At 41.7% G+C, this 26,934-nt stretch overlaps 1 protein-coding gene across 2 annotated transcripts in view; it reads right to left on the reverse strand.

Annotated features, from left to right (window-relative positions):
• LOC105485052 (dynein axonemal heavy chain 3) overlaps positions 1-26,934 on the reverse strand; it is a 208,513-nt gene that overhangs the window by 135,206 nt on the left and 46,373 nt on the right. For both annotated transcript variants that reach the window (XM_071084215.1, XM_071084216.1), the window contains 4 exons: positions 21,597-21,750; positions 20,300-20,444; positions 9,465-9,676; positions 4,168-4,259 (listed from right to left, as the gene is read on the reverse strand). In XM_071084215.1, the coding sequence (XP_070940316.1) occupies positions 4,168-4,259; positions 9,465-9,676; positions 20,300-20,444; positions 21,597-21,750 (603 nt within the window). The remainder of the gene's footprint in view (positions 1-4,167; positions 4,260-9,464; positions 9,677-20,299; positions 20,445-21,596; positions 21,751-26,934) is intronic.

The raw sequence follows: 26,934 nt of genomic DNA on the forward strand, positions 1-26,934 counted from the left end.
CGTGAGCCACCGTGCCCAGCCAGTATTCTGATTTCTTATTCAGATTTTGAACCTCTGTTAATTTACGTGATGGGTCTTGCTCCACTTCCCATCCCTTCCCCTTTCAAAAACACCTACTGTTTTCCTGATACTGGGTCCACCCATCCATGGCCTCTCTGTTCTACAGAAAGGGGCATAGAGGGAGAGAGAGAAGGGGCTAACAAATTCCTTTCTTCTTGTGTCCACATGGAGATCTGGGTCCTAAAACCCAGGTGTGGCAAAGAATTGGAAAGCCAAGTTCTTGGAAGTGGAAAAAGGGACCGTTCTCTCTGCCTCAGCCCTGTCTTTCATTGTATCCTTCAGTGTAGAAGAGACCATCTGATATTTACTCATAGGTCAGGAAACCAACACTCAGAGGAAGCAAGTGACGTCTCCAAAATCACACAGCCAGGGAGTCCTGGAACTGGGTATTGACACCAAATTCCCCTAATTGGACTCCTACCCTAACGTTTCTTCTTCCACCCTTATAATGTGCCTTCTCCCTTCTCTTTCTTAGAAAGAGCAATAGAACTAGGCCAGGCATGGTGGCTCACTCCTCTAATCCCAGCACTATGGGAAGCCAAGGCGGGTGAATCACCTGAGGTCAGGGGTTTGAGACCAGCCTGACCAACATGGTGAAACCCCGTCTCTACTAAAAATACAAAATTAGCCTGGTGTGGTGGCACATGCCTGTAATCCCAGCTACTTGGGAGGCTGAGGCAGGAAAATTGCTTGAACCTGGGAGGCAAAGGTTGCATTGAGCCAAGATCATGCCATTGCACTCCAGCCTGGGCAACAAGAGTAAAATTCCATCTAAAAAAAAAAAAAAAAAAAGAGTAACAGAACTAACAGAACTGTTCACATGTGTTCAATTAAATAGGACCAATTAAATAGAGCTGAGAACCCTCATTTAGCCTCGAGAAGGGAGGAAGATTAGGGGCAGAAAATTACAAACAAGGACTGATCAGGACCTCAGCAGTGTGGTCATTGACTTAAATATGGCCTATGAGAGGCGACCAAAATGAGTGTGCTTATTGGGAATAATTAATAAAGGCAGGTGCCAGCCCAGATGAGTATGAGACAAGCAGTCACAAGGCCCAGCCTCCAGCGCTCACTGGCTATGTGGCTGTGGCCAAGTCTCTCGACAGGCCTCAGGTCCCCATATGCCTGTATCACAGGCTTTTGGGTTCAATTAAATAAGACCAAATGCTGGCACCAGGCCTCATGAATTACCCTAGATTATGACTTAGAATGCAAATCATTGCACAGATGAGGGATTAATCAGTTTGGGAATTCATGAAATATATCAAGAGTTGACCTCACCCAAAATGTGCTGGAGAAGCGCATTAACTATAAGCTGTGATGAAGCTGCATTAACTGTGGTGTGGGTGGAATACATGCGATATCACACCTCCCTAAACGGTGGTGGCTGAGTCTCCAGACATGGAATCAGTTCAGGTGACATGCCTTTTCTTCTAATCCTAACTCCAATCTGTTTCTCATGTTACAAATGGAACCACAGAAGTAAACAACTTAGCCAAGTGCTTCCACTTCTGAATTGGTCACAGTTGAACATGTATGCGTGGAAAGTATAAGAACAGCTGTATGTTTTTTTGTTCACTCGCTGTCTCCGGAGAGGGGTTTACTTTTTTGGCGGTGAAGGGTCATGGTTAAGGCCCGCCTGGTAATGGAAGCCTGCTTATATTCAAATCTTGATTCTTTCCTAAGTGAAATGTTCGTTATTTCAGTTGCTAGCTGTGATCAACAGCTAATAATCTGAAGTCTATTTCCTCATCTGTAAAATGAGAATAATATTAGGACTGTAGGACCTAGGACACTAGGTTTTTGTGATGGATAAATGTGTTAAGGTCGGGCGTGGTGGCTCACGCCTGTAATCCCAGCACTTTGGCAGGCCAAGGCAGATGGATCACCTGAGATCAGGAGTTCAAGACCAGCCTGGCCAACATGATGAAACCCCATCTCTACAAAAATGCAAAAAGTAGCCAGGCATGATGGCAGGTGCCTGTAATCCCAGCCACTTGGGAGGTTGAGGCAGAAGAATTGCTTGAACCCAGGCGGTGGAGGTTGCAGTGAGCCGAGATTGCACCATTACACTCCAGCCTGGGAGACAGAGTGACACTCTGTCTCAAAAGATAAAAAATAAATAAATAAAAAGGGTTAAGGTATACAAAATGCTGAGTGCAGCATAAGCGTTGAATAGCTAGTGTCTCTTGGAAAAATCTTATTGGGGGAAAGTGAGGCCCTTTGGCCAAAAAAACCTAAGGGTTTTTATCCTAAGCCTGATAAAAACGTATGCTTCTCTAGGCCTGCTCCTTAATAAGGAAGATAGCGGTGGTATTGCAGAGGCATCAAAGTATTTAGGTGACAGAGAGATTCAAGAGCTGGGAAATGCCTTAAATTAGACCTGCTCTGGTGCAGTATGAGTGGGGAATTCTCAGCCTTTCATGTATCAGAATCACCTGGAGCAGTGCTGTCCATTAGAAATATAAAGTGAGCCACATATATAATTTTAAAGTTTCTCGCCTGTAATCACAGCACTTTGGGAGGCTGAGGTGGGTAGATCACCTGCGGTCAGGAGTTCAAGACCAGCCTGGCCAACATGGGAAACCCCATCTCTACCGAAAATACAAAAATTAACCAGGCGTGGTGGCGGGAGGGAGCCTGTAATCCCAGCTACTTGGGAGGCTGAGGCAGGAGAATCGCTTGAACATGGGAAGCGGAGGTTGCAGTGAGCTGAGATTGCGCCATTGCACTCTGGCCTGGGTGACAGAGTGAGACTCCGTCTCCAAAATAAAATAAAATAAAATAAAGTTTCTAGTAGCCACATTTAAAAAATATTAAAAGATATAGGTGAAATTAGTTCCAATAATGTACTTGATTCAATATATCCAAAATATTATCATTTCAATATTAATCGATATTAAAAATTGTTAGGTATTTTGCATTCCTTTTTCTTGTAGTATGTCTTCGAAATCAAGCCTGTATTTTATACTTACAGTACATCTAATTCAGACTAGCTGCACTGTAGGGGCTCAGTGGCCACACATGGCCAGTGGATGCTGCTTTGGACAGTGCTGACCTGGAGGATTTGTTAAAATGCAGATTGCAGGGCCCATCCACAGAATTTGATTATGTGGGTTGGGTGGGCCCTGAAAACGTGCCTTCTAGCTAGTTCCTAGCTGATGCTGATGCAGCGGGTCTGGGTGCCACACCTGCCTAACAGGGTCTCCAGTCCAGGCAATGTAACATCTCCCCACCCATCACCCTGAAGGAGGTGTGGAAAAGCAAGCAGGGTCCTGAGAAGCTCTGTTCTAGAAGTAGCATTCAAATAGCAAAATTCTCACACACACAAACTCCAGGGGAATTCGGAGAAGGGAAGAAAGCAAGAGAAGAGACCTTTTTTTTTTTTTTTTTTTTTTTTTTTAGTTAAGATAGAGTCTCACTCTGTCGCCCAGGCTGGAGTGCAATGGCACTATCTTGGCTCACTGCAACCTCTGCCTCCTGGGTCCAAGCCATTCTCTGGCCTTAGCTTCCTGAGTAGCTGGGACTACAGTGTGTGCCACCGTGCCTGGCTAACTTTTGTATTTTTAGTAGAAATGGGTGTTTCACCATGTTGGCCAGGCTGGTCTTGAACTCCTGACCTCAACTGATCTGCCTGCCTTGGCCCCCCAGAGTGCTGAAATTACAGGAATGAACCACGATGCCCAGGCGAGAACAGACTTTTTCTTGTAACAGGTTTCATACAGTCTTAAAGCTCAGAGAGCGTTATTGCTTTGTTTGTTTAAAGAAAAGGACACTGAGGTACAGAAAGGTTGAATGGTTTTGCCCCCAATCACTGAGAGCTGGGCTTGAAGCTCAGGTTCAAAAAACATTAAAAAAAAAAATTCCCTTTGAAATAAAATCCATGACTCAATTTTCTAGTCATAACCCATCAGCAGTTCTGCAGCTAAAAACAGAAGCTTCACCAATACGAGTTGAGAGTTGGAGGTAATTAAGTAGCCTTAAGCCACCCTACGCCACAAGGAAAAAAATAAAATAAACAGCCTTATATGGGGCCAATCAGATCACTGTGGGAACTTACAGATCCTTTGACCAAAACCCTTCCTGAAGGAGGGGATAAGCCCTTACTTTTCAACGAATTTGCCGAATCCAAATTCGAGCATATTTGAGAGGCAGGTCGTTTCGGTGGGCTTTATCTCATAGCCGACAATCTCACTGATCTGCAAAGAAAAGAGGAAAGCAAGTGTTTATTGTTCAAGGCAGTGCTGTCCGTAGAACCTTCTGTGATGATGGAGATGTTTTTTTTTCTGCACTGCTCAGCACAATAGCCACAAGCGGCAGGTGGCTGTTGAGCACCGGAGATGTGGCTAGTGTGACTGAGGAACTTATTTTTAAATTAAATTAAAAAATATTTTTGAGACAGAGTCTCACCCTGTCTCCCAAGCTGGAGTGCAATAGTGCCATCATAGCTCACTGCTGCTTTGACCTCCCAGGCCCAAGCAATCCTCACATCTCAGCCTCCCCAGTAGCTGGGGCCACAGGCACACATCGCCATGCCTGGCTAATTTTTAAATTTATTGTAGAGATAGGGTCTTGCTGTGTTGCTCAGAGTGGTCTCAAATTCCTGGCCTCAAGCGACCCTCCCACCTCAGCCTCCCAAAGTAGTCGTATTACAGGAGTGAGCCACCACACCCAGCTGATTTTAATTAGACAGGGTCTTGCTCTGTTGTGCAGGCTGAAAAGCAGTGGTGTGATCATGACTCACTGCAGCCTTGATCTCCCAGGCTCAAGTGGTCCTCCTGCCTCGACCTCCTGAGCAGCTGGGACCACCAGCATACAGCACCATGCCTGGCTAATTTTTTTCTTTTTTAAAATTGTTTTGTAGAGATGGGGTCTCACTATGGTTTCCAGGCTGGTCTTGAACTGCTGGCCTCAAGCTATCCTCCCACCTTGATCTCCCAAAATGCTGGGATTACAGGTGTGAGCTATCATGCCCAGACCCTTTTACCTTTTAAAATGTGGCTACTAGAAACTTTAAAATTATTGGCTGGGTGCAGTGGCTCACTCCTGTAATCCCAGCACTTTGGGAGGCTGAGGCAGGCGGATCACATGAGATCAGGAGTTCAAGACCAGCCTGTCAAACATGGTGAAACTCTGTGTCTTCTAAAAATACAAAAACTAGCCGGGCATGGTGGCGGGTGCCTGCAATCCCAGCTACTTGGGAGGCTGAGGCAAAAGAACAGCTTGAACCTGGGAGGCAGAGGCAGGAATCAGCCAAGATCGCACCACTGCACTCCAGCCTGGGCAACAGAGTGAGACTCCATCTCAAAAAAAAAAAAAAAAAAAAATTACACAAATGGCTCACGTTATATTTCTACTACTCACAGAGGACCAGTTTTGGCATCTATCAGTGCAGTTTCTCCGTAAGATCAAATGTTACCTTGTTCCATCTTTTTTTTTCTTTTTTTAACAGTTAAATCTTTATTATTTTTAAAATTTTTCTTTTTCCATACTTTTTTATTTTTTTGAGACAGAGTCTTGCTCTGTTGCCCAGGTTGGAGTGCAATGGCGCAATCTCGGCTCACTGCAACCTCCGTCTCCTGGGTCCAATGATTTTCCTGCCTCAGCCTCCCAAGTAGCTGGGATTACAGGCGCACACCACCACACCCGGCTAATTTTTGAATTTTTAGTAGAAATGGGGTTTCACTATGTTGGCCAGACTGGTCTCAAACTCCTGACCTCAGGTGATGTGTCTGCCTCAGCCTCCCAAACCGTTGGGATTACAGGCCTGAGCCACCGTGCCTGGCCAGACCGGGAGACTTTTTTAGACAGACAAAGCACAAAAGCAAGGAACCCAGAAGTAGTTACCGTTGAAATAACGGTCTTGGAAGACCAACAGTGTTATAGGCACATGATGAAAAAATAACCAAAATAACACTAATTGCAAACAGGACATCAGAAATGTACCTTAGTGTGGTGATCCAAAAAGCCTTTTAGATCTGTGGCTTCCATTTTGCTTTAAACCGCAGTAGCGACCCCTTTGCTGTTATCTATAAAGTCTGTGCCCCAAACATAAGGCTCCAACTTTTTCTGCCTATGTTCTGTCAATGACCAGAACCCCCAGCCTGGCTCCAGAAGACCCAGCTTCTAGACTTGACTGCTACGGGTGGTTCATCCTTCAGATCCCCCTGCCAGAGCCGGCATCCATGGCAGTGGATCTCCTAAGTTAGGCATCAGGGCAGAGAATGACATCCCCAGGTGTGGGGCTCTCCCCGGGGTGGCCTGTGGTGTGACCTATATACACTGTAGGGAGGAATGGGCTCTGCATAGGGGCAGCCCGGAGAGTATCTGGGGGCCTTTGTCCTTTCAGAACTTGCCTCTTAACTGCTCAGCCCACCGGGCTTCCATTTAGGTGCTCACTCCTTGGGAGCCACTGTCCTGGGGCCTAGCTCCCTGGCCCCTCTCACTGTGGTTTACTGCCCCCTACTGCCTGCTCCCTTCCTCTGACCGGAACTTTTTTGCCTTCTTGACTTCCAGGCTGAGTCAAATAGCATAGAAAAATTCCAGCCCCCTTCCCCACCACCAACTAGCCATCTGACAACTCATCTCTCCAAGTCTCAGTTTTCCTATCCGTGAAATGGAGATGATAATAATCTCCACTTCAAAGGCTGGTTTTAAGGATGAAATGTGAGAATCCAAATAAAGTATGCAACACTGAACCCAGCACCATAGCTGGTACTCAGTACATTTTCAATATTATCATTATTTTATTATCATTGTAAGAAATATTTTTCCAATCATTTAAGTGGCCCATAAATGAGAATTATGAATGTCTAGGAATGGTTAGAATGTCTTTATTTATTTATTTATTTATTGAGACAGGGTCTTGCTCCGTCGCTCAGGCGGGACTGCAGTGGCACAATCACAGCTCACTGCAGACTCAACCTCCCAGGCTCAAGTGATCCTCCCACCTTAGCCTCCTTAGTAGCTGGGACTACAGGCATGCTGCCACCATGCCTGGCTAATTTTTTTGTATTTCTTGATGGGGGTTTTGCAGTGTTGCCCGGGCTGGTTCTCAGACTCCTGGGCTCAAGCAACCCACTTGCCTCAGCCTCTCAAAGTCCTGGGATTACAGGTGTGAGCCACCGCACCTGGCTGGAATTTTTTAAATTTAAATTTAATTTTAAATTAATTAATTTTTTAAATAGACGGGGTCACACTACATTGCCCAGGTTGGCCTCAAGCTCCTGGCCTCAAGTGATCCTCCTGCCTCGGCCTCCTAAAGTGCTGAGATTAGTGGCATGATAAGCTACCACGCTTGGCCTGGGTGGGATTTTTTGAGTGCCCACGTACGAGAATAGCATCATAGAGGAAGCACCAGGCGGAGCAGATGGCTTTCCCAGCCCTGCGGCATGTTCTCCAAACGCCATCGACAAAGACACTCTTGATAGTGCCATCTCATAGAGAAACCTGGCACTACCAGAGGCTACTGCCCCACCTAAGCTCCCTAACCCCCCCTTATCCCCCGATGCAGGTCAAAGTCCTAGTTAGGCTGGGTCCTAGGCTGGGTCCGTAGGGAAAGGCACCCCATGATCACCAACTGACAGCAACTCCCACTCTGCAGATCCCTCAGCTGGGGCGTTTTGAAACCAGAAGTCATGACCAGGCACCGTGGCTCACGCCTGTAATCCCAGCACTTTAGGAGGCCAAGGCAGGAGTATCACTTGAGGCCAGGAGTTCGAGACCAGCCTGGGCAACATAGTGAGACCCTCCCCCCATCTCTATTTTAAAAATTAATTAATTAAAATTACAATTAAAAAATATCCCAGCCAGGCACAGTGGCTCATCCCTATAATCCCAGCACTTTGGGAGGTTGAGGCGGGTGGATCACCTGAGGTCAGGAGTTCAAGACCAGCCTGGCCAACATGGTGAAATCCCATCTCTAGTAAAAATACAGAAATTAGCAGGGCGTGGTGGCACGTGCCTGCAGTCCCAGCTACTCATGAGACTGAGGCAGGAGAATTGCTTGAATGCAGTGAGCTGATATCACGTCACTGCACTCCAGCCTGGGGGACACAGTGAGATTCCATCTCAAAAAAAAAAAAAAAAAAAGGAAAGAAAAAACAGAAGTCTACTCAGACAGCCTGGCCCTTCTCTGTACAGCACTCCACCCTTTGCTTAGGTCTCAAGTCTCAAGACTTTTTGGGCAACTGAAAGTAGCTCCTCCCTACAAAAAAACCCTGACTCTCTCATGTATTAAGAGAGTCTTCCTCTGTCTTCCTAGGGAGAGCAAAGTGCTCCTTGTCACTGTGTTGTCACTGGGTCCTTTCAGAGAGAATTTCCTCAGTCTTATATGTGGCTTTTTTTTCCCCCTGTTTCCCAGGCTGGAGTGCAGTGACACGATGACAGCTCAATGCAGTCTTGACATCCCTGGCCCAAGCAATCCTCTCACCTCAGCTTCCCAAGTAGCTGGGACCACAAATGTACACCATCACGCTTAGCTAATTAATTAATTAATTAGGGAGAGATGGGGGTCTCACTATGTTGCCCAGGCTGGGCTCAAACTATCCTCCTGCCTCAGCTTCTCAAAGTGTTGGGATTGTGGTCTTGAGCCACCATGCCTGGTCTTGAATGTGGTTCTGAGAGGGGGAATTATAGGCCAAGTCAGAGAAGAATCTACCCAAAGAAAGACATTTTCACTTCCAATTCCACACAGAGTGACTCTCTGGTAGAGGATGTTTCAAGGCCATTGCTAGCCCTTGGATGTGACGATTATTTTAGAAACACAGTGAGTTTTCTTTTTTCTGCTTAGTGTTCACACCACGCTTATCACCCTCACACTTGGTTCCTTATAAAAATCCCAGCTATTTTTAAGGAGAAATTTATTATTCTAATTTGTAGCCCCAAAGGGCTAAGAAAAGAGTGCAAAATTATTTCTGAACCTGTTTGACAATGAAATGCCACACCAAAGTCATCCTAAGTGGGAATCATCTGGTATTATCAGCAACCCCCAGGGAGGGATGTGACTTTCTTTTTTGTGCATCCTAGGTCAAGGAACAAATCAAGATCCTCTCACTGTATTGAACATCCTTGTTGCACCTCGGAGGCTCTTGGCCTCCAAAAGCCCATCTGCTTAGGAAGCAGGAAGCAGGAAGGAGACCCTTTGTGACCATTGGCTGGAACAACACTCAGCGAACCACAAGCAATGGGGGTTCCAAGGAAAGGGCCAACCTGTTCAGGGGGCAGGGAGTTCATTCTCTTCCTTCAGAAGGCTTGCCATTCTCATTTGCTATCCCTTTGCCCTTAAGTAGATTATCCTTTCAGAAAGGAGAAGCTTGACCTAGTAATATTTCCTGCCTTCCCAAGGACAGCCAGGGCCAGGCCTGGGTTGGGCTGCTTGGGGGCGGGCAGTGATTGATAGAAACCTGCTGCCAGTGCCGGTCTTTCATTCCTGGGTTGCAGGAAATACTGAGGATGGGAATGTACTGCTTGAACTTATCGATCTTGATCTTCAAATTCTCTGCTAAGCGCCTGGGTGCAGGCACATCAGATAAGGTCCTGACCAGTTTATACGTTGTCCTCCACATATTCCCTATCTCCTCTGCAATTTGCTCAGCATTCAGTAAGAAGAGGGGTCCTGAAAGAGAAGAGTGAGGGAAGGGTCAGACCATCATGTGGATGTTAGTCATGCATACCTTTAATTCCCTGAACTTAGAGCTGTGCCTCCTGTCGTTTAGAGACTGGAACACATATAGGCTTTGAGGATCTGAAACCTGCACTTAGCCAGTGGAACCTTTGGTATGATATAGGACTTTTCTAAGCCTCAACAGTAACTCCTGTGACACACGGGTAATAATGGATACCCTGGAGGGTGATTGTGGAAATTCAGTGAGATAATATATAGTGGCTAACATAATGCCTGGCACATAATGGATGCACAATTAGCATATCAATAGTTTTTTGTTTTGTTTTGTTTTGTTTTCGGCCAGTTGCAGTGGCTTACACTTGTAATCCCAGCATTCGGGGAGGCCAAGGTGGGAGGACTGCTTGAGCCTAGGAGTTTGAGACCAGGCTGGGCAACATAGTAAGACCCTGTCTCTACAAAAATAAGAAGAAAAATAAAAAATAAAAAAAAATTGTTATTGCTTTTATTAGCTGTTATAATAGTAATAAAAAGTGCTTCACAAAAGCCGTGAAATATTAAACACTGGGGAAAGGTGAATGGAGATATGAGAGGTCTCCATTTTGTTCCGGCAATTTTTATGTAAGTTTGAAATTATTTTAAAAACAGGGCACGGCACAGTAGCTCACGTCTATAACCCCAGTACTTTGGGAGGCTGAGGCAGGCAGATTGCTTGAGGTCAGGAGTTCAAGATCAGCCTGGGCAACATGATTAAACCTCATTTCTACTGAAAATGCAAAAAATTAGCCAGGCGTGGTAGCACGCTCTGTAGTCCCACCTATTTGGAAGGCTGGGGTGGAAGGATCACGTGAGCCCAGGAGGTGGAGGTTGCAGTGAGGCAGGATAGTGCCACTGCCCTCCAGCCTCAACAGAGTGAGACTCTGTCAAAAAATACATATATTTTAAAAACAAAGAGTAACACCTCATTGTTTAAACTTGCTCCAAAACACTAATTTCCTTCCCCTTCCTTTATTTTGCTAAGAACCTTTAGCATTTGGGTTTCATACCTGGCCAAGACCTTTCCATGCTACTGCCCCTGCTTGGATATTTCAAATTGGTATTAACTCTTGCTATGTGATGTTGCTAACTTACTCAAAGACACTTTTCTTTCAGGAGTGCTGAAACTAAATATAACTTCATTAATTTCACATGCTTCATCAACCCAACATTTTTGTTAAGTAATCAAAAATTTAAATTAAAAAAAAAAAAAGTATCTTTCATGCACCAGGAAATATTGTAGGTGCCGGGCTAGAATAGAAAGGCACCTACGCGACAAGTGAGTAGCCTCTACTTGGGAGGGTTTGGCTGAATTATCACAGTGACTTTCCCAGTAGGATGAATAAATTAGGTAAGGCTAACACTTCATTGTTCCCACTCTATAGCTGTAAGAGTGAAGCACAAACAGAGTGACTTGCCTGGGTTATTTGCAATCACTCAGGCAAAAAGGAGTAGTAGAATTTCTGTTAGAAGAAATTTCCCTCTGGTTATGATTATCTAGAGACAGCCTGAACTGACAAATCTATATCTACAACAAGAGAGAAGAATATAAAACAATCCAGGGATTTTAGACACTGCTATTTGAAGAGCAGTTATGGATCCCTTTATCCACATGCCTTGGTAGCTTCTCACCTCATAGCTTATGGCAAGGCTATATTCTGAAATTCTAACTCTGATCTTAAAGGATGAGACAGCAGGTGGAAATTTTTGTAGCCCTGTGGATACAGTCAACTCAGTCAAGATTCAAATATGGAGGTTGCAGAAAATATTAATAACTTCTAGGGTCCTATCCAGTCCGGACATTCCAGAGTTCTAAGAAACATTGCTGAAGTCATTCTTCAAGGTTCATGAATGATCTTCAGCCCCATGAATGTAAACAGATAACTTTTAGGCAAAGAAGCAATGTGAGGCCACGCAACTAACCACGTCTGCCTATTCTAACTCCCACTAAATGATCAAAGGCAGATAATAAAGGAAAAACATGTGTCTCTACTGGAAACTAAAGAAGGTGCCATCCAAATGTGAGCTACAGGGAGAGATTTCTGTAGGATATTCATAGTAGTTTTCCAAGTTTAGCAGGCATCAGAACTGCCAGGAGGGCTTGTTAAAACACAGATTTCTGGGCCCCATTCCCAGAGTTTCTGAGTCAGGTCTGGAGCGAGGCCTCAAGATTTTGCATTTTTAACACATTCTCAGTTAATGAGAATGCTGCTTTGTCCTGGAACCATACTTTGAAAGCCACTGCAGGGGTAAAGTGGAAGCGACACTCACTAGGAATCCCATTGCAGAACTTGCTGCTTATCCATGGAGAGGGATATGTCTAGCAAAGTAACAGCCCTGCCAAAGCTGACTTTTAACAAAGGCAACTTGATCCCTTGATAAAATATTCCATTCAATAACAGCAGAGTACACATTCTTTTTTACTGCAAATAGAACACTTACCAAGGTGAATCTTATTCTGAGTCATAAAACAAACCTCAATAAATTGAAAAGAAGCAAAATCATGCAAAGTGCCTTTTATGACCATAATGGTATTAAATTAGAAATAATAATAAAAACATAACAAGAAAATTTCCAGTGACTAGAACATTAAACAACACACTTATAAATAATCCATGGGTCCTAGAGGAGTCTCAAAGGAAATTAGAAAGTACTTTAAATTGAACAAAATTTGTAAGGTACAACTATAAAGGAGAAATTTGTAGCATTAAAAAAAGGAGAACATTCTAAAATAAATCATCCAAGTTTCTACCTTAAGTAACTAGAAAAAGAAGAGCAAGAGAAACCAAAGGTAGCAGAAGGAAGGAAATGATAAAAATAAGAACAGAAATCCATTGAAAACAAAAATAATAAAAAAGATTATTGAAACTAAAAGCTGTTTCCTTAGAAAAATAAAATGATAAAATGGTTTATCATTGGAGTATAAGGCTGGTTTAATATCTGAAAATCAAACAATGTAATATACAGTATTAACAGTCTAAAAAAGGCCTAAAAAAAGACGAACTTCTAGCAAGACTGGTAAAGAAAAAAGAAAGAAGATGGAAATTACCAATATCAAAAATAAAAGATGGGATATCACTACTGACCCCTCAGACATTAAAAGGGTAATAAGGGAATGCTATAAACAACTCAATGTATATAAATTAGACCACTTTTTTTTTAAATGAAGCCATTCCTCAAGAACTACAAACTTCCAAAAACTTACTCAAGATAAACTAGAATACCTGAATAGTTTTATAACTATTGAAAAAATTGAATTTATAGATTAAAAATTTCCAAAATATAAAAACTTCAGAATCAGATGGTTTCACTGGAAAATTCTGCCAAACATTAAAAGAAAAAAAAACACACAAACAAGAAAAGCTGTATAATCTCATCTAAAAAATAGAAGAGGAGAATACATTTCCTAACTTATTTTAACAGGTCAGCAATACCCTGATATAAAAACCACACAGATATATTACAAACAAAACAAAACAAAAACCAAAACCCTACAGACCAGTATATCTCATAGACACTAAAATTCTCAACAAAATATTAGGCATGGAAACTGAATCCAGCAACACATGAAAAGAATAATACACCATGTCCAAGTAGGGTGTATCATTGGAGTGTAAGGCTGGTTTAATATTTGAAAATCAAACAATGTAATATACAGTATTAACAGTCTCAAAATTTTCTGTAATTTGCAACAACATGGATGGAACTGGAGGACATTATGTTAAGCGAAATAAGCCAGGCACAGAAAGTCAAATACTGTGTGATCTCACTATTTGTGGAATTCAAAAATGTCAATTTCATAGAAAAAGAGCGTAGAAAGGCAGTTACCAGAGGCTTCGACGAGGGGGAGAGATGGGGAAGGAAAGGAAAGATGTTGATCAAGGGTACAAAGTTTCAGTTACACTGGAGAAACAAATTTTAGTGATCTATTGTAGTGCATGGTGACTGCTGTTAATAATTATTGTATATTTCAGTTGGGTGAGGTGGCTCACACCTGTAATCCTAGCACTTTGGGAGGCAGAGGCAGGTGGATTGCTTGAGCTCAGGAGTTCAAGACTGGCCTGGGCAACACGGCAAAATCCTGTCTCTACCAAAAATACAAAAAATTAGCTGGGTATGGTGGTGAGCATCTGTAGTCCCAGCTACTCAGGAGGTTGAAGTGGGAGGATCACTTGAGCCTAGGAGGCGGAGATTGCAGTGAGCCAAAGTTACATCACTGTGCTCCAGCCTGGGTGGCAGAGCAAGACCCCATCTCAAATAACAGTAATAATAATAATAATAATAATAATAATAATGTCTTGTATATTTCAAAGTTCTAAAAGAATAGATTTTAAATATTATCACCAGAAAAAAAAATGATAAATTGGTGAGGTCATGGATATGTTAATTAGCTTGATTTAATCTTTCTATGATGTATACATAGATCAGAATATCACATTGAACTCCATAAATATACGTAACTACTTGTCAACTAAAAATAAATAAATAAAAATTAGAAAAAAAAGAAAGAGAAAGAAAATCCACCAGAATCAACAAAACAAACTCCTGGAACTAATAAGTGATTGCAGCAGGAGCACACGATACAATATTAACATTAAAAAAAAAATAAAAAAATAAAAAAAATTAAAAAACATTAAAATATTAACATTAATATTAATACAATATTAACAAAAAAAAGCACAGGATACAATATTAACATTAACATTTCCAAGATAGCATCAATGAACAGTGGAATTTGAAAGTAAAAGCATAGGCCAGGCGTGGTGGCTCATGCCTGTAATCCCAGCACTTTGGGAGGCCGAGGCGGGTGGATCATGAGGTCAGGAGTTGGAGACCAGCCTGACCTAACATGATGAAACTCTGTCTCTACCAAAATTACAAAAATTAGCCAGGTGTGGTGGCATGTGCCTGTAATCCCAGCTACTCAGGAGGCTAAGGCAGAAGAATCACTTGAACCCAGTAGGCAGAGGTTGCAGTGAGCCGAGATCACGTGATTACACTTCAGTCTGGGCAACAGAATGAGATTCTGTCTCAAAAGAGAAAAAAAAAAGAAATTAAAAGCATAATACTATTTACATTGGCACCCTAAAAAGTAAATTTGTACTTGGGCACAAATCTACCAAAATATTTGCAAGATCTATATGAGGAAAACCACAAAAAACTCTGATGAAATAAATCAAAGAAGATGTAAATAATAGAGAGATATTCCATAATCGTGGATAGGAAGACTCAGTATTGTTAAGATGCCAGTTCTTCCCAACTTGATCTATAGATTCAACACAATCCCAGTAAAAATCCCAGCAAGTTATTTTGTGGATATTGACAAACCGATTCTAAAATTTATACAGAGAAGTAAAAGATCCAGAATAGCCTACACAATATTGAAGGAGAAGAATAAAGTCAGAGGATTGATACTACCCAGCCTCAAGAGTTACTATAAAACTATAGTAATCAAGAAAGTGTGGTATTGGCAAAAGAAAGTCACATAGATCAATGGAACAGAATACATAACCCACCCAGAAACAGAACCACACAAATATAGTCAACTGGTCTTTGATAAAAGAGCAAAGGCAATATAATAGAGAAAAGATAGCCTTTTCAACAAATAATGATGAAAAAATTGGACATCCATATACACACACACAATAAAGAATCTAGACATAGATCTTATACCCTTCATAAAAATTAACTCAAAATGGATCACAGACTTAAATCTAAAATGGAAAACTATAAAATTCCTAGAAGATAACATAGGAGAAAATCTGGATGACCTTGGATTTGAGAATTATTTTTTAGTTACAACACAAAAGGCACAACACATGGGAAAAAAAATGATAAACTAGGAATGAAAAGATTCTCCCCTGTAAAAGACACTGTCAAGAGAATTAAAAAAGCCACAGTCTGGAAGAAAATATTTGCCAAAAATAAAATCTGTTAAAGGACTATTATTTAAATATGCAAGGAATTTTTAAAAATTCAACAATAAGAAAACAAAAACCTGAGACTTAAAAATAGGCAAAAGCTCTGAACAAATGCCTAACCTAAGAAGATATACAGGAGGCAAATAAGTATATGAAAAGATGTTCAATATCATTGCCATTAAGGAACTAGAAATTAAAACACAATGAGTGGTTGGGTGTGGTGGCTCATACCTGTAATCCCAACACTTTGGGAGGCCAGGGTGGGAGGACTGCTTGAGCCCAGTAATCTGAGGCCAGCTGGGGCAACACAGTGAGACCCTCATCTCAATTTAAAAACAATAACAACAACAACAGCCAACAATGAGATACCACTACACACCTATTAAAATGGTCAACACTCAAAACACAGACAACACTAAATGCTGGCATGGATGTGGAGCAACAGGAATTCTCATTTATACTGGTGGAAATGCAAAATGGTACAGCAACTTTGAAAGACAGTTTGGCAGTTTCTTACAAAACTACGCATGTTCTTACCATATAATCCAGCAATTGTGCTTCATAGTATTTACCTCAAAAAGTGAAATTCAAAAACATACATCATTTACAAGTATTATTCCAAAAAAGGAAATACTTATGTATAAATTTAACAAAACACGCACAGGATCTGTATGCTGAAACCTGCAAAACACTGATAAAAAGAAGTAAAAGGAGACCTGATTGAAGAGATACAAAGTGTCCATTGATTAGAAGACTCAATGTAATAAAATGTGAATTCTTTCCGAATTGATCTATAGATTTAAAACATTTCCAACAAAATCCCAGCAGGATTTTTTGGTATGCACAAACAAACTGATTCTCAAATTTATGTGGAAAAATAAAGGGATGAAAACAGTGAAAATAAAATTTGAAAAAGAAGAATTAAGTTAGAAGAATCACACTATGTGATTTTAAGACTTTCTATAAAAATACAGATGTCAAGTTGATGTGGTATCAGTCAAAGGCTTGACATATAGATTGATAGAACAGAGTAGAGTCAAGAAATCAACCCACAAAGATATGGACAATTGATTTTTGACAAAGATACAATTCAGTGGACAAAACAAATTAATTTTTTCTAACTACTGGAACCATTGGACATTTATATATAAGACAATGAACTTGAACTAAGCCTCATATTTAAAAAAATTAACTCAAAATGGACCATACGTCTAAATGTAAAACCTAAAACCATAATAATTCTAGAATAAAATACAGGAGAATATCTTCATGACCAGGGTTAGGCTAAGAGTCCTTAGAGATGATACCAAGAGCACAATCCATAAAAGAAAGATTGATATGTTGGACGTCATCAAAATTAAAACCTTTTTCTCTGTGAAAGACACTATAAACAGAATTAAAAAACAAGCCACGGACTTGGAGAAAATATTTGTAAATCACATATCACACAAAGGGCTTGTATCCAAAATACGTAAAGACCCCACAAAACTCAACAGTAAGAAATCAAACAACCAATTAAACAAATGGGTAAAACACTTGAACAGACACTTCACCAAAGAGGATATACAAATGACAGGTATGCACATAAAGAAACGTTCAAGATCATTAGGCATTGGGGAAATGCAAATTAAAATCATAATGAGACACCACAACTACTTATGAGAATGGCTAAAATAAAAAAAACAGGCCAAGCACAGTGGTTCACACCTGTAATCCCAGCACTTTGGGAGGCTGAGGCAGGTGGATCACCTGAGGTCAGGAGTTTGAGACCAGCCTGGCCAACATGGTGAAACCCCAGCTCTACTAAAAATGCAAAAATTAGCCAGGTGTGGTGGCATGCTCCTGTAATCCCAGCTAAATAGGAGGCTGAGGTGGGAGAATTGCTTGAACCCAGGAGGCAGAGGCTGCAGTGAGCCGAGATCACACCACCGTACTCCAGCCTGGGTGACAAAGTGAGACCCCCGTCTCAAAAAAAAAAAAATACGGACAATACCCAGTGGCTGGTTGATAATGGTTTGGCTGTGTCCCCATTCAAATATCATCTTGAATTATAGTTCCCATAATCCCCACATGTCATAGGAGGGATCTGGTGGGAGGTAACTGAATCATGGGGTGGCGTTTTCCCATGCTGTTCTCATGATAGTGAATAAGTCTCACGAGAACTGATGGTTTTATAAAGTGCAGTTCCCCTGCACATGCTGTCTTGCCTGCTGCCATGTAAGATGTGCCTTTGCTACTCCTTCACCTTCCACCATGATTGTGAGGCCTCCCCATCCATCCATGTGGAACTGTGAGTTCATTAAACCTCTTTTTCTTTATAAATTACCCAGTCTCAGGTATTTCTTCATAGCAGTATGAAAATGGACTAATACACTGGTGAAGAGGTGGAACAACTGGAATTATCACACGTTGGTGAGGGATGCACAATGGCACAGCCACTGTGGAAAACAAAAGTTGGGCATTTTCTTATAAAGTTATACATAGACTTTAAATATAATTCAGCAATCCACTCCTGGGCATTTACCCTAGAGAAATAAAAGCTTATATTGACACAAAAACGTTGACATAAATATCTACAGCATCTCTATTTATAATAGTCTGAGAGTGAAAACAGTGGGTAAATGGTTAAGCTGGTGTATCCATAGAATGGGATACTACTCGCAATAAAAGGAAATGACCTACTGCTACATCCAACAACTTGGATGAATCTTAAAGGCAGTATGCTGAGTGAGGGAAGCAGTCTTGAAAGATTGCATACTGTATCATTCCATTTATAGGAGGAGCCTCAAAAGGACAAAACTATAGGAACAATGAAGAGATCAATAGTTGCCAGGGGTTACAACTCTGGGGAGGATTTGACTACAAGGAGACAGTCCAAAGAAATTTATTGAGTTGATGAAATTGCTTTGTTTTCTGATTATAGTAGTGTTTATGTGAATGTAAACATCTGTTAAAATTCATAGAAATGTATGCCAAAAATGTCCATTTTAATGGATATAAATTTAAAAATAAAATGTAAAATATTTTTAAAATACAGTACCTATTTCTAATAAAAACACTTGGTAATTTACAAATTTTTTTTTTTTTTTTTTGAGACAGGGTCTCGCTCTGTCTCCCAGGTTGGAGTGCAGTAGTGCCATCACAACTGACTGCAGCCTCAACCTCCGAGGTTCAAGCGATCCTCCTGCCTCAGCCTCCTGAGTAGCTGGGACTACAGGTATACACCACCATGCCCAGCTAACTTTTTCATTTTGTTTTTAGTAGAAATAAGGTCTTGCTATGTTGCCCAGGCTGGTCTTAAACTCCTGAGCTCAAGTAATCCTTCCACCTTGGCCTCCCAAAGTGCTGGCATTACAGGCATGAGCCACCATGACCGGCCTTTTTGTGTTTACAAATACTGAAGTACTAGAAATTTGCTAAAGGCTCAACCTAAGGGTCTCTGATTTTTTATTTTTTTGAGACAAGGTTTTGCTCTGACACCCAAGCTGGGGTGTAGTAAGCAGATCATAGCTTACTGCAGCCTTGATCTCCTGGGCTCAAGCGTTCCTCCCATCTCAGCTTCTTGAGTAGTTGAGACTACACATGCACCACCACACTTGGCTAATTTTTTATTTTTTGTAGAGACAGGGTTCTCACTATGTTACTGAGGCTGGTCTCGAACTCCTGGGCTCATGCAATCCTCCTGCATCAGCCTCCCAAAGTGCTGGGACTACAGGTGTGAGTCACTACACCCAGACAAGGATCTCTGATTTTGTCCTCTGTTCTTAAACACCCGCCATAGGTGATATCATTCATGGCTTTGATTGTAATCTACACATCAATAATTCCCCAACATAAATCCCACCTTCCAAATCTCTCTCCTAAAATCCACCCTGATATACTCAATTGCTAGTTAATATTCCCATTTGATTGTTTCCAGATGCCTCAAACTCAATGTATTCAAGTTGATGGGTTGTTTTTTTGTTTGTTTGTTTTGTTTTGTTTTGTTTTTTCCCCAACAAATCTGTCACTTCTCTTGTTCAGTGATGGTAATACCTACCAAATTGCCTGAGTCAGTCATCTGGAAGTTGGTTCTTTGCTGTTATTATCCTCACTCATCCCTGAAGTAAGAGAACCAAGTCTTGGAGAAGCTAAGTAACTTTTCCCAAAGGTCAGCTAGTAAGTTCTTTAAGCATTAAAATTCTTACCTTTGAGGCAATAAAATTCTTACCTTTGAGAGGATAGTAACTCTCTTCCTCCCTGCCCCTTAACCCATATCGGATCAATCATTAAGTCCTGTTGATTCCAACTCCTCAATACCTTTCTGGACCCCAGATCGTAGAGTAAAAGGGTAGTTTACAGATGTCTATGGCACGCTGGCCTTTCCTGAAGCAGCACCATCGTGAAACTGCCATCTGTTCTCCCACCATCTGCAACTCTAAATCGTGACTCTGGGTGGCTGCCTATTGTGTTTTACCCTGGAAATAGATCTGGCTCTTTCTCCACCTTCCATTTTTATTATCACATCAGATACTTTTGACTGTGGCTGCCTTAATCTGGAGTGTCAGAATCTGATTAAAAGTCCAGCCAGATTCTTAAGTGCAAACCATATTTCAGAAGCGGCTGGGTGGATCCTCCACCCCATCCCCATCTGTCCCAGCAGAGTGAGATCACCACATACCATTCATCCATTCCTCCGACTTGGTGCTGAACTCATAGGCTGTCGACCACAGTTGTTCATAAGGCACTTTGTTCGTCAGCATGGCCTGCAGAAGAGGGTAGGTACTCTTCTCCTTTTCCAATAGCTCTTCCTCCTTATTGATCAACTGCAAGGCAAAAGGAGATGCTGTTTATTGGATGGGTTGTTCTCCTAAACCCTAGAAGGCACCACGGCAAACTCCTCAGTGCCTTGAAAACCAAGTGGAGGGAAATGCTTATTCATCTGGAGAGTAAGAGAGGAAACTAAGGTATGAACTAAAGCAAGAATGTCCCTCTGCCACCTCCAAGGACCTTGACAGCTGAGGTCTGTCTGGCTAAAACTGTAGAATAATCAGCTACTTGCCCTGTCATCTCTGTTTCCACTCTACGACAGCCATATCTCCGCTTTCATAATTTTCATATGTACTTTAGCTACATATATGATGTTACCTCCTTGTACTGACTTGCCTTGGAGGTAAGAATTTTAATGGTTAAAGAACTTACCAGCTAATCTTTGGGGACAGTTACTTAGCTTCTCCAAGACTTAGTTCTCTTACTTCAGGGTAAGTGAGAATAATAACAGTACCTAATCCAAAGATGCATTAGAGGCATTAAGTGAAATATCGCATATGAAGCTCTTGACCATTGCTGAGCACATAATGCTCAATATACGTGAACAATTACCTTACTATACTTTCTTCTTTGGGTGCTCAGAAATTAACAAAGGGAAAGGTCTGGCGTCATAAAGGGATGTGGGAAAAGTTAGTTGCAAGTACCAGTGAGCCAGGTGTGGTGGCTCATGCCTGTAATCCCAGCACTTTGGGAGATTGAGGCAGGTGGATCACTTGGGGTCAGGAGTTCAAGGCCAGCTTGGCCAACATGGCGAAACTCTATCTCTTTGTATGGTACTAAAAATACAAAAAATGAGCTGGGCATAGTGGCGCATGCCTGTAATCCCAGCTACTTGGAAGGCTGAGGCAGGAGAATCACTTGAACCCAGGAGGTGGAGGTTGCAATGATATGAGATCACTCTACTGCACTCCAGCCTGGGCAACAGAGCAAGATCTTGTCTCAAACAAAAAAACAAAAAAAAAACAAAACGAACAAACCAAAAAAAAAAAGAAAAAAAGAAAAGGAAAAAAGAAAATACCAACGAAAGAACTGGCCAATGAGTTAATCAATACTATCCACCTAGTAGATGCTCTTAGGAAATTCACAACCAAGTATCAAAACCGATAGACCAGTACAGCGTCATAAGTCCCCATCTCAAGATCCCAAACCTCAAACTCTGCCAACGCCTGATTTAGGTTCTTTGAAAGCTCATTCAGCTTTTCAACATTGTGCTTCATTTCTTCCGTAGTCATCACTTCACGCTTCCTAAAACCTTCCAGTTCTCTGTGGTAGGCCTCAAGTCTCGACTCAAATTCTGAGCATCTGAAAGTAAAGACAGCCTGGTCACATTTGAACTTTGCATTCTGTGCACTTTCAAAACATCAGCACTGCTTGCCCATATTTAAGCCTGCAGAGATTTGATCAGGTACCTGCAGATTTCCTACCCCAATCCTCCCCACTCCATCTTTCTTTCTCTCTCTCAAGATAAATGAAGATGAAAAAATAAGTTAAACTACCTATAAGACCACCTCCCAGAAATGGAGCTGTTGTGAGCCTGTTGGTGGTTAAACATTTCCAGGTATTTTCCTGTACAGGTAAATATGTATACGATATACGTACACATATACATACTGTTTATTCATTCGGCCATTAGACATTTATTACTGAGTGCCTAATATATTTTATAACCGCCCTAGGCATCAGGAATATATTTGTGAAGTATGCTATTAAGTTCTCTACCTTCATGGAGCTTGTATTTTAACTGAAGGAGACCTAGACAATAGACATGGATGGATGGATGGATGGATGGATGGATGGATGGATGGACGGATGGATGGATGATGGATGAATGGATGGATGGATGGATGGATGGATAGATGGATGGATAGATTAATGAATGGATGGATGGATGGATGGATGGATGGATGGATAGATAGATAGATGATGGATGGATGATGGATGGATGGATGGATGGATGGCTGGATGAATGGATGAATAAATCCACAGACAGGACAAACAATAAAATATTTCTGTTAGTAATAAAAGCTCTGAAGAAAATCAAACAGGGCAGAGTGACTAGCGGACGGAAGTGGAGGGCTACTGTAGCTAGAATGATTAGGAGAGACCTTTCCAGAGATTTATCAACTTCATCCATATTATCAACAAAGCAGGTCTCAATGAGAACTGCTCCCTTTTTCTAATGAGGTAGAATAATATAGTGTGAAGTGGACAGGGTCTTGAGACAAACAAGCTAGCTTCAAATTCCCACCTTGCCACTTAGTAGCTATGTAGTCTTGGGAAAGTCGCTTAAACTGTCTGTGCCTTGGGTAGATAAAACAAGGATAGAAAAAGTACTAGCTTAACAGTTAAAGTCAACGAAAATAACAACAACAAGAAAAGCTCAGAACTGAGCCTTGTATACATTAGTCAATACATAAGTGTTTGCTCACATTCACTAAAATGGAAACTATAAATACAGTTGATTTTTACTTATTTATTTATTTTTACCCAGCCCTGTTTAAGGAAATAAAAATCTGTCTTGTCTCCTTAATTCCTTGTTGTGTCTTCAGCAGTTAGACCATCTGATACACAGCAAATAATCAATACTCTTTGAACAAATAAGGGAACATGTCATTGAGATCAGTTATAGTGACATTTCATAAATTTGGTTATCCTAAGAATGCTCAATTCTGTTATGGCAGTTTTAATGTTGCTTTTTTCTTAAACACAATTTAGAGAATTTTCAAGTGGTTTGAGTCTCTCTCTCTCTCTCTCTCTCTCTCTCTCTCTCTCTCCTTCTCTCTCTCTCTCTTTCTTTCTGAAGTGCAGTGGCACAATCTTGGCTCATTGCAACCTCCACCTCCCGGGTTCAAGTGATTCTCCAGCTTCAGCCTCCCAAGAAGCTGAGATTATAGGTGCCCACCACCACACCCAGCTAATTTTTGTATTTTTCATAGAGACAGGATTTCACCATATTGGCCAGGCTAGTCTCAAACTCCTGACCTCAGGTGATTCGCCCACCTTGGCCTCCCAAAGTGCTGGGATTACAGGCATGAGCCACATATTCCGGCCTCCATTCCTTTTCTCAGCTTTTTATTTTTGTTCTGTAATAAAATGTAATTTTAGATTCAGGTCTGTGTTCATTTTCAGGAATATCCTTAGTGTAAAAACGTTTCATTCATTCACTCATTAAAATGGTGAACATCCACTATAAGCAAGAACCATGTTCTATCCGAATCCTTAAGCTTTGGTGAAACACAATGTCGGGTGCTCTCCCTAAGTAAGACATCTTCTCTTCTTCCTCCAGGGTGCCAAAGCGTTTTCCTTTGCTCTTTTATGGCAGAGAGCAGCAGCTCACATCCCTGAGTCATCCATCGTGTAAATTTCATATAACTTCCAGAACCATGGAACCTACCACTGAGGTGGATGAAATGACGGGGGAGAGGGGCAAGGCTTATTATTCTTCTGTTGTCCACGCAATTAGGTGCTGCTAAGTGCCTTTTCACATCATTAAATTCTTTTTGAAGCTCCAAATACTATACTCACCTAGAAATCTCTGATGAAAGCAGTTTTGAATTCCTTTCAGAGGGCAACAGCATGTAAGCTCAGTGATTACCTTAAATTATTACTATTATTATTGTTTCTAATTTCTTTTTTTTTCTTTTTTTTTTTTTTTTTTTGAGACGGAGTCTCACTCTATCGCCCAGGCTGGAGTGCAGTGGTGCAATCTCGGCTCACTGCAAACTCTGCCTCCCGGGTTCACGTCATTCTCCTGCCTCAGCCGCCCGAGTAGCTCGGACTACAGGTGCCCGCCACCGCACCCGGCTAATTTTTTGTATTTTTAGTAGAGACGGGGTTTCACCGAGTTAGCCAGGATGGTCTTGATCTCCTGACCTTGTGATCCGCCCGCCTCGGCCTCCCAAAGTGCTGGGATTACAGGCGTGAGCTACTGCGCCCAGCTTATTGTTTCTAATTTCTTATAATTGCTAAGTACCTTATAGTTTCCAAAGGACTTTCATGTCCCTGGAACACACACACATACAAACAAATGCTCCTTTACTTACAATGGGGTTACATCCCTATAAACCTATTGTAATTTGAAAATACTGGAAATTGAAAATTCATGTAATACACCTAACCTACTGAACATCATAGCTTAGCCTAGCCTACCTTAAATGTGCTCAGAACACTCACATTAGTCCACAGTTATCATCTAAGACAAAGCCTGTTTTATAAAAAAATGTTGACTATCCCATGTAACTTACTATATACTGTACTGAAAGTGAAAAACAGAATGGTTGTATGGATACTCAAAACATCACTTTCACACCATCAGAAAGTCAAAGAATCGTAAGTTGAACCATCGTAAGTCAGTGACTAGCTGTGCGTATGTGTGTGTAGATATGTAAATTCCATACATATTTCATATAAATAAATTCCAATATATTATAGTCCATAGAATAATACAATCATTAGCAAATAGTAGGCACTCAGGAAGTTAGATTAAATAAGAGTTGCATTTGTGGGACCATTTAGAGCATACGGGGAGGATTCTAGCAGGAAATAGAATTCATTCCCATGTTCAAAGAAAGACACTTTAAGGGTTACTTGCAGGGGTGAGATATGGATAGGATTAAAGGAACAAATAGCAGACAGTGAGGCACCCAGAGACTAGCATCAGAGGGAAGCCATTAGGACCCCCAGGCTGGGGACAATGGAAAACTGGAACCATGGAGGAGGAGGCATTGACATCAGAGGGATGCAGGTACTGCCTCTGAGCCAGGCAGGGAGGGAGAGGAGGAAAAGCCCGATAGCTACTCTCCAACCTCCTGCAGGGCTCCATTGACAGGGCCTAGCCTGGATCCAACAGACAAGAGAATCCAACGCTGCAGATTGGGCATCACCTTCCAGGTGCAGAGCCAGAGGGTGGGGTTGGGACAGCGAATGGAGAATAATCAGCATGGAACCCCAAAATCATTAATGTGGGCTGGGAAAATAAAGCCAGGTTTCCTGCAGAGGAAGCAAGATTGTTTTCTCACGAGATGGATGGACGCATGAATACAGTTTAATCCATCTCACAGGCTATTCTCAGGATTAATGCAAAATGATGAACATAAGGATTTAAAGGTTCACCGAAGAGAGGGCTAAGCCCAGGGCTGCCCTGCTGAGCCTCTTCTAGAGCTGCCCTCTGCTGGCCTCTGCTGTTAAGAGCTGGGGAACCGGTGGATGAGATAGATCAAGCTGAGAGTCGCCCCTCAGAAGGATAAAAGGACACTCTCCTTCTCTCGTCATAAATGACAATCGTTCCCATTCCTCACAGAGCCACCCCTCACTCCTCCTAACTTCAACAGCATTTACCGTCTCTAATTGGTCTTGCGGTAATATTCTAAAATCACACATTCGAAGTTGATGGGTTGGAAGTTGAGAAGCATTTTTCTCCCCCACAGAGGTCACTGTTCAAAGGGAGAAGGAAGCGGACAGCTTTGGGATTCCTACCACATACTGGTTACCACCTAAGCACAATCTCAGATCATCTCATTTCATCCTTCAGCACCATAAAATAGGATCTGATTCTATCCTGTTCTCTCAATGAGGGGCACAGAGGCTCAAAAAGATGAAGGAATTTGCTTCTGTTCACTTATCCAACAAAAAAATGATTTTGCCACCCAAGTCGTAAGTTTACCTATATAACAAACCTGCACATGTACTCCTGAACCTAAAATAAAAGTTAAAATATATTAAAAAGCAAATAAAGAAATTGCCGGGGAAACATGATTTTACTTTCTGGTTGGACATAAAAAAAACTGGTAGATATAACTCAGCCATAAAAAGAATGAATTAACGGCATTTGCAGCAATCTGGATGGGACTGGAGACTTTATTTTATTTTATTTTATTTTATTTTTTGAGATGGAGTCTCGCTCTGTTGCCAGGCTGGAGTGCGGTGGCGCCATCTTGGCTCACTGCAACATCTGCCTCCCGGGTTCAAGCGATTCTCCTGCCTCAGCCTCCAGAGTAGCTGGGACTACAGGCACGCCCAGCTAATTTTTGTACTTTTAGTAGACATGGGGTTTCACCATGTTGGCCAGGATGGTCTCGATCTCTTGACCTCATGATCCGCCCACCTTGGCCTCCCAAAGTGCTGGGATTACAGGCATGAGCTACTGTGCCCGGCCAAGAAACTATTATTCTAAGTGAAGTAACTCAGGAATGGAAAACCAAACATCGTATGTTCTGACTCATAAGTGAGAGCTAAACTATGAGGATACAAAGGCATAAGAATGATACAATGGACTTTGGGGACTCCGGGGAAAGGGTGGGAAGGGGGTGAGGGATAAAAGACTACAAATTGGGTTCAGTGTATACTGACTGGGTGATGGGTGCACCAAAATTTCAGAAATCACCATTAAAGAACTTACTCATGTAACCAAATACCACTTGTTCCTCAAAAATCTATAGAAAAAAAAAATTGGTTCCGCAGAAGAGGGTGTAGAGGGTGTGTTTGGGG

This window comes from Macaca nemestrina, chromosome 18 (assembly GCF_043159975.1).
Source record: "Macaca nemestrina isolate mMacNem1 chromosome 18, mMacNem.hap1, whole genome shotgun sequence".
Taxonomy (NCBI): Eukaryota; Metazoa; Chordata; class Mammalia; order Primates; family Cercopithecidae; genus Macaca; species Macaca nemestrina.